Source organism: Coloeus monedula (genome assembly GCF_965178545.1).
Source record: "Coloeus monedula genome assembly, chromosome: 17".
In the NCBI taxonomy this organism is placed as follows: Eukaryota; Metazoa; Chordata; class Aves; order Passeriformes; family Corvidae; genus Coloeus; species Coloeus monedula.
In genome coordinates, this window is record NC_138797.1 from 6943257 (window position 1) to 6953149 (window position 9893).

Genomic DNA, 9893 nt, shown 5'->3' on the forward strand with positions numbered 1-9893 from the left:
GCGGCGGGGCCGCTGTGTCAGCGCACGGTGGGGCCGCCCCATCCCTGGCCCGCCGGTCCGTCCCACAAAGCGCCCCCCCGGCCGCGGCCATGCTGCCCGGGGCCCGAGCGCTGCGGGCGGCGGGGCTGCTTCGCCCGCCCGGGGCCGCCGCCCGCAGAGCGTACTGCGGGCCGGGACAGCGGCCGGCGGGGCGCGGCGTCACGCTGCCCGCGGGGCCCGACCTGCGGCACTTCCTGAGGGCCGCTGCCGCGGGGCAGCCGAGGCCGTCGCTGGAGGTGCCTCCTGAGCCGGGCTCTACCGCCGGGGCCCCGAAAGGTGTGTGGGTCTGCGGGGCCGGAGCTGTTGGGGTCAGCCGAACCCTGCGGCTGTGGCCTCGCTGCCCTGTCAAAGGGCAGCCGTAATGCCCGTGCTGACAGTGGTGCCCCGCAGCCGGAGCAAAGTGGGGGAAATGGGTTATTTGGGAGCTTCTGGGGCCCTGAGGGGGTTTTGACGCTAGAAGGAGTTTAGTCCTTGGCTGCAAAGTCGTGTGTATTCTTCCACCATGGAGTTGGTTGCCCTGGCACCTGCCTGCAATGTGTGCTGGGCTATCCGTGGGGCTGTGGCATCCCCATGTGGGGCTGCGTTGCTGTGGTGCCCTGGCAGGGCATGGTTTTCATTGCCCTGAGTGTTGTGTGTATGTCAGTAAGGGCACAGCTGCTGCTGCTCTGCAGTAACGGCCTAGCCATGTCCTCTTGCAGAACACACAGGTTTCCCAGAGTCTGTCCTTTGGTTTATTCTTTGTGGGCTGCAGATACTGGCAGCTTTGGTGCTGCTTCCCTGACTTTAGTGGTGGGATTGAAGACTTCCTCCCACAGAGCAGGTGATAGGACAAATTGTGGACAGGAGCTGAGCAGGCTCCTGCGTCACACGCCCTTTGTTGCAGTGTACCTGGAGACCTACGGCTGCCAGATGAACGTCAATGACACGGAGATTGCCTGGGCCATCCTGCAGAAGAATGGCTATGCCAGGACAAAGGAGCTGGATGAGGTAAGGCAGCACCTTGGCAGCTTTTCTGGAGCACAAGGCTGCAGGGTCCTCACATCCTGGCTGTGCCTGTGAGTCCCAGCTTTTCTCTGGGGTGCAATCCTGTGAGATGCTATGAATTTTGCAGTCGGAGTTCTTCGGAGCGAAGGAAGCTACTTAACAAGTGTGGTAGAAAGCTGTGGGTTGTCTTTTTTCTTTAAACCACTGGGCTTCCTCTCAGTTGGAGAGGGATTGCACACAGCGGGATCCCCCCATCTCATCTTCGAGTTTACTTTAACCATTTAGTAGAAGACTCTACTTGTCTTCTGTTTCTTTCTTGCACCTCTGTTTGTTGAAACCTGCCGTGTACTCAGGCAGGTCTTTTTCCCTGAGTTAAGTGAGTTTTATAGTCTGGCTCTTCAGGTTACCTGGGCAGGGCATCAGAACTTATTGTTTGGCTTTTATAAATTCTTCTCTTTTTGTTGCTTTCTATTTAGGCAGATGTGGTTCTTCTTGTCACCTGTTCCGTGAGGTAAGGAAATGTTTGTCACAAAAGCTGGTTTGGGACAGCTTTTAAGGAATTAACATTTGAAAACCCAGGCGATAAATGTGTTGCATGAGGAAAGCAGTGTGCAGGGGTGAAACTGGCTGTTTAGCTGAGAGTAGGGTTGGCTGGTGCTGTGATTTGCAATGTTAATTGTGCTATGAATTGCTTCTCTATGTAGTGAGAAGTTCTTTGGTAGTGTAAGCTCTGTGTATATGCCATGGGCAGTGAGAGACCTGCACAATTAATGATTTTATTTTTAAATATTCTGTCTTCTCTTGAAGCGACTCTCTAGTACAGTGTCTGTACTTCAAAAATGCAAGAAATATGTTTAGGGGCAACTTGATATAAAGGGAACTTTGCTTGTTTTTTGTGAACGCAGAAGATACCAAATGCTCATTGTCACTTGCAGGGTACCTTGTGGCCTAGGCACTTTTTCTCCCCAAGAGCTTAGCCCCTGAGGTGTTCCTGCAGTGGAGATGCTCTAAAGCAAGCAAAGTGACAGCAGATGAGATAGAGTCGAGACATAATCCCCACTCCACAAAGGGCACTTTCAGGTGCCATTCGATCCATCAGGTGGATGATTCCCTGCCTTTAGCTGAATTCTCCTCACAAAGCACTTGGGCCACTTAAGGCTGGGGCTCTGCTCAGGTGCAGCAGGTGGAATACCCATTTTTCGTGTCTCCCCAGGGAGAAGGCAGAGCAGGCCATCTGGAACCGTCTGCAGCACCTCAAGTCGCTGAAGGCCCGGCGGCCCCAGGCTCGTGCTCCGCTCCGCATCGGGATCCTGGGTACAGCCGCACTGCGTCACCTGGACCCACCGGCAGCACCCGCCTTTCCCTGGGGTGAAAGCAGCTGGGAAGGGCTGCAGGGGAGTAACGGGGGGTGGGCACTGCCTCACCAGGGCCCTTCTCCTTTGTTGGCAGGATGCATGGCCGAGAGGCTTAAGGAGGAGATTCTGCAGAGGGAGAAGCTGGTCGATGTCGTGGCAGGCCCTGATGCCTACCGTGACCTTCCCCGGCTGCTGGCCGTGGCAGAGTCTGGCCAGCAAGCTGCCAACGTCCTGCTGTCCCTAGATGAGACGTATGCTGACATCCTGCCTGTCCAGACTAGTGCAGGTGGCAGGACAGCATTTGTGTGAGTGCCTTTTCCCAGTGCTTGTTTCTGTGGCTCGGGTTTGGAAATCTGCTGTGCAGAGCAGATGCGTCAGTGACAGCAGCTGCCCAGGAGATGCAGTGCCCTGGCTGCACTGAGTTTACAGAGTCTGTGTGTGTGTTTGCTGCTGCTTTGCTGTGTGACTGAGCCCTGGAGAGCGTGTCCTGAGCTCTGGCTGTTGTGGACTTCTCTCCCTCTCCTTTGGGAATGCTGACTCTCAGCCTGATGCTGCACTGAGTGATTTCTGTGCCACTGTCCCTTTCTGAAGTTCATGCCACTCTCATCCCCTGCCTTCTGTGGTGCCCTGCCCCAATTTCTGCTATTTGTTGTTCTAATCCTCTACACATTATAGCTTTTGATTGTTTCATTTTGGTGATGACATTGCCAAACATGAAATCAGACTCTGCTTGGCATATGGAAGGACAGTATCACTCTCTGCAGGAGTGGACTGTCGAAGGATCTTACATCACTGCCAGGCTGCAGTGGAAGTCTGTGCCTCATTAGTTCTTTCCAGCTTTCTTGGAAATGTGCATGAAGAATCAGGAGGTATTAGCTCAGGGCAAGCTGAATCCAGTGTGGGTGTTCTGTGTATGGAGCTGGCTGGAGGCAGCACTACTGGGTTCACCCTGGACAGGATGCAGCACGGATGGTTCTGGAGCAGTCGTGGTGTGACCTGTGCTTTACCTCTGGGCAGGTCCATCATGCGGGGCTGTGACAACATGTGCAGTTACTGCATCGTGCCCTTCACCCGGGGCCGGGAAAGGAGCCGCCCCATTGCCTCCATCCTGCAGGAAGTGAGGATGCTCTCAGATCAGGTGAGGCAGAGCCTCTTCCCACCTGTCCCACACCATGGGAGAAAGGGTGATTCCTGGTGACAGTGTCTTCAGTGGTATTTGTAACCAGTGTCACTGCCTTTATCTGCAGAGATGAGGTTACTGTGGGATTCCACCAGTGGCTTTGATTCCCCTTGTAATACTCCATGACAGACAGGGAAGGGAGGGCTTCTGTTGGAAACTCCTTTGAGTAAAACCATGGCTGCCCTTGCAGCTCAGCCATCCTGCCTGAGTTACATTTCTTCCCCTGTTTATTTTGTAGGGAGTGAAAGAAGTGACCCTCTTGGGTCAGAATGTCAACAGCTTTCGAGACCTGTCTGAGGTGCAGTTTCAGTCAGTGGCTGCCCCAGGCCTGAGCCGTGGCTTTAGCACAGTCTACAAAGCTAAATTGGGCGGTTTGCGCTTCACACACCTGCTGGACCAGGTCTCTAGGATTGATCCAGAAATGAGGATCCGTTTCACCTCTCCACACCCCAAGGATTTTCCTGATGAGGCAAGTGTAAAATAAGCACCTTGGCCTCTGCTTGCAGGCAGGGAGGCAGCTCTGAAATGTGAAGTGTGGGCTGTGCTGCCTTCCCAAAGAGAACGTGGGTTCCCAAACTGGGAACAGCAGCTCCTGGGAGTTGGATGTTGGGGCTAAAGCTGGCAGGTTTGCAGTTTGCTGGCTTTTACCCAGGGAAGACTCTTCCCTTGGCATCCTGGTAGAGTTAACCTGTCTGAGATACCTCCTGATCACTTGCCACAGGTCCTGCAGCTCATCCAGGAGCGACACAACATCTGCAAACAGCTGCACCTCCCAGCTCAGAGTGGGAGCACACGAGTCCTGGAGGCCATGCGGCGAGGGTGGGTCAGCCCGCGAGGAGCCCTGTGTCCTGCCCTCTGATTTGGCCTGCTGGTTTCTCCTCACTGATGTCTAGGGTTTCCAGTTAGCAAACCCATGTGCTGTTCATTGCAGATACACAAGAGAAGCCTATTTAGAGCTCGTGCACCATGTGCGTGACTCTATTCCAGGTGTGTTTTCCTTTGGCTTGGTCTGAACTCAGCACAACTGCATCTCACTGTCCTTTGCTGAGTGCAGTGTTCCTCTCTTCCATGAGAGAAGTGTACAGCTGTGTCTCTGTTACAGGAGTGAGCTTGAGCAGTGATTTCATCGCTGGGTTCTGCGGAGAGACAGAGGAGGATCACCAGCAGACGGTGTCCTTGCTGCGGGAGGTCCGCTACAACATTGGCTTCCTGTTTGCCTACAGTATGAGACAGGTGAGTGCAGGCCCTGGTGGAGAAGACTGTTAGCTCTGGGTGTGTCACCTAAACTTGTCAGTGCTGTTTCTCACAATAACACATTTTTTAAAAAGCTGTTGCAAATCATACCCAAAGACTTGGTGTACTGGTAGATTTCTTTTCTCCCAGGCAGCACTTGCAGGGTACGTGGTTCTGCGAGGGCTATTGTTGTGCCTGGGAAGCTTTCAGCTCCTCTGTAGGAGTGTCAGGGTTTGTAACTGCAGGGTCATTGCAGGGAAGCAGCTGTGTCAGCAGAGGCTGCAGGTACATTATTTGCTGATGAGGAATGTGCTGATGGAGGTGGGATGGAGCCCAGGTATGAGGACTGTCCATCAAGTCTGGAGGGAAGTGGTGAATTTTTGAGACGGTATTTCCATGAGAAGAGTGGGTATTTGGTTAGTGTCCATTAGAATGTTCTCCAAAGTATATGATACTGTTGGGGAAGAGGACAGAAGGTTGGGAAACACAAGGAAGCAAAGATACAATAGATAGATTAGAAATGGTCTACGGACAAACAGGCACAGGCACATCCCCCACAGGAGCTGCTAAACTGCTTCATAGCCACTGATACTCAGTGCCCTGCATCAAAAGGTGGAGGATAAAGATGTGAGTAGCATGAGGACATGTGGCTGGCACTGGAATAGTTCTGTTGTCATACAAACTGAAATGCTGGGAAGCTGTTGCTGGAAGAACAGTGGAGCTGGCTGGGGTCAGACAAGGCTCTGAGCTCAGGCTGGGTGCTGAGGAGCTGCACTGGCTCTGTGTGTGTGCAGAAGACCCGGGCGCATCACCGGCTGCAGGACGATGTCCCCACGGACGTGAAGAAGCGGCGGCTGGAGCAGCTCATTGCCACCTTCCGGGAGGAAGCTGCGAGGGCCAACGCAGCACTGGTGGGACAGGCCCAGCTGGTGCTCGTGGAAGGGGTGAGTGTGCCTGGAATGGAATTGTTATCCTCCCTTCTTGCTGGCTCTGAGACTGTGCACAGCAGTCACCACTTCTGCCTTCCCTTCTTGCTTTCCCCGTGTGGTCCCAGGACTCCCAAGACTGTTTCTTCACACGTAAGCAGATAGTCTGACTTTTCCAGAGCACTGAGCTGAGCACAGGGGATGGGATCGGCTAGGGATGCATCTCTGGCCAAGCACAGAATTTGTGCTTTGGTGTGTGAGTGTCAACCAGCAGCTCTGGCCACAGGACTCTGTTCCAGGGCTTGGTTAATGTAACCAGTGTCAATAGTGCTCAGTTAATTCCCGAGGAAATAAAGATCAGCAGTGAATCAGAGCAATTGCCATGCAGGTAATGTTCCCTGTCCTCTTTCCAGCCCAGCAAACGTTCTGCCTCGGAGCTGTGTGGGAGGAATGACGGCAACATCAAGGTGATCTTCCCCGACGCTGAGCTGGAGGATGCTGCCGAATGTGGGGCTCCAGGCAGAGCCCAGCCAGGGGACTACGTGATGGTGAAGGTGACCTACCTGCAGTGCTCATTTCCTTGCACAGTGCTGTTCTCTAGGGCAGCTGCTGCCAGAAGAGCCTAAAATTAGAATGGATCCTCCCCAGTCTTTCTGTGCCTGAGGACCTGTGTTGTTTCTTTCAGGTAACCTCTGCCAGCTCGCAGACCCTGCAGGGAGTTCCGCTCTGCCGGACCACCCTGTCCCGTGCTGCTGCTTCTCACTGAAGGATCTCTGCTGCCCTTGGATGAAAGCAGCATATTTTCTCCAGGAAGAAGCAAGGAGGTTCTTGTTGTGATCAGGTGGAGATACAGTAGAAACAGGGAGATACATATGTATATTAAAATTTATTTATGAAATAATAAAATACATATATGTTTCTGCTTTGGTGCCAACCTACCCTTCATAGATGCATGCAGGTTCAAAGGAATGGAAGCTGTGTGTGAACTTACAAAAGTACTGTGAGATTGTGTATTTTGACTTGCCCCGAGGCTTGTCCCACCCTTGCACTGCTGCTGGTCTGTCCTCTGACTGCGATCACGTCCTCTGACATGGCCCAGCCTGAGAGATGGATGTGCAGAGCAGGTCTTTCCTATGAGCTCAGCTGAATTTAGGAGCTGCAAAAGCTGGTAGTGCCTACAAAACACAGCTCCAGCAGCTGCTGGAGAATGGCAGGAGTACTGTCAAAGGGTAGAGAGAACAGAAGATTGATGAATTCTTTCCAAATATTGGCAAAATGCTTGGAAAGGGGATGCAAGAACCCACACCATGCTTGTGTGTTGGAATGTGGCGCTGGACTGTGGAATGAAAAATGGTGTTTAATGTGCAGCGGTGAATCTGTTGTGTCTGGGGCTGAAGGAATGCAGCTTTGCCCTGGTACTGGGGAGGATTGGGTCTTGTCTGGAGATTTCCTTGTTTGCAGGCCTGGGGGGATGCATGGGAAGAGACAGCTGCTAGTTGAGGGTCATCTCTCTCCTCTTAAAACCTGGGGTGCAGTTTTGTGATTCAAACATCTATGGATGTCCTTCCCTTTGCTCAGTGATAGAAGTGGTTGTGCTAATTTAAATGACCAGTAAATTCTTCAAGTACATCAAGTTCCTTGTTTTCATCAGCCTGCAGCTGACCCTGGCTGCAGTGTCACATTCCAGCCTGCTCTGTGAAATTCAAACAAGGACCTGTGACCTGCACTTGTGAGTAAACGGACATGTGAGAAGGGATCACCCCTTTTCATATAGATAATCGTGTCATTAAAATAAATCCTTGTAAAAGGCTCTGTCCAGTGACCAGTTTTGAAGGAACAGCTGGTGGCCGGGCAGTCACAACATGAATTTGCAGAATTTTAAAATAAACATGAAAGGGTTTTGCTCGAAAGCCGCCTCTCCCGCTCAGCTCTTTCTGGGCTATAATTGTATCTCTTTGAAAACAGCATGGTTCACTGAATATTCATTAGGCTTCAAGAAACAAATACATTTTGCTTATTATCTCAGAGCTGAGTCCCTTCTCCTAGAAGTGAGTCTGCACAGTCAGCGCAGTCCATGTGAGCTCCGAGGTGCTGACAGGCACACGGGGCTGGTCTGCCCTCCTGCTTCCACATGGGAAAGTGTCTTTGGCCCAAGTTCACAAACCAGGGCCTGAACCTCTGCTGCCCAGTGAAGGTGAGCCTTTGGCCCAGGGGGATTTCAGGAGGAGGCAGCGGTTTGGGATGAAATCCCAAAGGAAGCAGCAGGATGTATAAGCAACACCCCTCAGAAGTGCTGGGCACTGAGGCCGATGTGCTTGGCTAATCAAGCCCACGGGCTCGTGGCCTAATTTAACTGCCCTATGGCAGATCTTTCAGCTCGTGATTCCCGGGCATTTTGGGATGAGGGGCCAAACCAACACCCCGGAAAGGGCTGACCCCCACCTTCCCCTGCTCGTTTTGACCTCTCCAGGAGCACCTATTCCAAGTGGGAAATGCAGATGACAGTGTGCCCTCCCCCCTCCATCCTGTTTTGAGGCCAGCTGTGGCCGTTTTACAATCATTATTTTAAGAGCGGGAGACTAATGAGGAGGAGAGCTGGGTTTTACATTTTGATGAGGAGGTGATAATGCTCACTGCACGGGCTCCCCGGGGAGCCACAGCACTCACCATTTGTTTCGCCTCTTTAGTTTTTATAGGCTTCGGGAATGAAGACTGAGGTTTTAAGGCAGCAAAGCATCCATTAGGAAGTGCTTACGGTGACCTTGGAGGCTGAGTCAGTCCTTTGGCACTGCCTGGAAGAAGGAATGTGTTGTTTTCTTTGAGGCCTGGAGGTGGGATGCAATTTCTGTGTCACTTCTCAGGTTTGCTGCCTGAATCCAGCTGTTGGGAAAGCTGAACTTGTACTTCGTGCTCTTTCTTGCACGTTTCTGTTCCCACTCTGAGCAGGGATGAGAGCCCTGAACTCTCCCGGACCTCCCGTCTCCCACTCTGACGTACACCTGTGTCTTCTGCAGGTCCAAGTAGTGCCCTTCCAGCCAGTCGTGCCCCAGTTACACCCATGGGCAAACACCTAAGGAGGCGTTTGGCAGATCAGGTTTCCCAGTACAGACCTGAAGTGCTGGGATGACATTTACTTTCCAACAGCAGCCGTGCCCTGAGGGTGTCTCCTGACGCCGGAATTTTGTAACACACAGCCTGCACTTTCCTTTCTGCTGGCAGGGTGTGTGGGCGAGGCTGGACATCACCCGCACACACAAATAGCTTCACCTGGCAGAAAGGTCGCTGTCAGGGAGGACAAGAGCCCGTTTGTTCCCCGGACCCCCGTCAAAGAACAAACTTGTTTGTCCTCAGGTCTTGGCTGTGCTCGGGGAGTGGAGGGACAGAGAGCAGCGGGCGCTCACAGCTTCTGTTCGCTGCTCAGCACTGGCTTTTATTGGCCTCAGGACAGTCTCAAAATTGATGCCCATCATTGCCTACGCTCGCCTGCCCAAACATGCTCCCTTCTCCAAGACTTTCGAAGCAGCTTGGGCAGAGCAGTCAGGCTTTTCCCAGTGCCAGAGCTGATCATGGTGTATCATGCCCTTCCCCAGAACCCCTGGAGCTCTGCAGTCTGTTTTCCCTCTGCATGTCATGGTGCTGGTGGAGGGAAGGATGGACGTTCTCCCTGGTGGAAGCCTGTAAGCACAGTTTGCTTTAGGTCAGCTGCAGCCTCGCTCTGCTGAGGTGGTGGCAGGTGACAAGGCATTGCCTCTGAGTGATGCCAGCAGCCTGCCAGCCGGTGCCAAGGGAAATGCTTTCCTCCTCTTTCTCTCTTTTCACTCCAGCAGACAGGCTCCATGTGCCTGCCAGCCAATTCCCCCAGGCCTCCTCCTCCTCCCTGCTCTGGAACTGCTGTGGGCTGGGGGTCCAGGGAGTTTTCCTTCAGTAGCTTTTCATCACCATTTCTGAAGCAAGCTCTTTGCACAGAGCTTTGGGATTTAATGCAACATAAAGAACTTTCAAAACTGTTTTCCACTTCTAAAACCAGTTCTATCTTTAGTTCACTTCTTTCTGGAAGTGGTTGGGTTCTGGCAGGGCAAGTACAGCTGCTCCTACAGGCTCCTCTGCAGCTGCTGGTGAACTCTGTGCTGTGCTGGAAATGCAACGAGCTCTCCATTGCCACTGCTTGGTGCACCC

General features: G+C 52.8%; 1 protein-coding gene across 1 annotated transcript; it reads left to right on the plus strand.

Annotated features, from left to right (window-relative positions):
• The first annotated feature begins 57 nt into the window (after positions 1–57).
• CDK5RAP1 (CDK5RAP1 mitochondrial tRNA methylthiotransferase) lies at positions 58–6639 on the plus strand. Its single transcript, XM_082292714.1, has 13 exons — positions 58–315; positions 923–1026; positions 1500–1534; positions 2237–2337; positions 2473–2683; positions 3396–3516; positions 3797–4027; positions 4280–4377; positions 4490–4545; positions 4661–4791; positions 5586–5735; positions 6131–6271; positions 6403–6639. Exons 1-13 carry the CDS (start codon positions 90–92, stop codon positions 6481–6483), a joined length of 1686 nt encoding a protein of 561 aa, XP_082148840.1. The 5' UTR covers positions 58–89; the 3' UTR covers positions 6484–6639.
• Positions 6640–9893: the final 3254 nt, after the last annotated feature.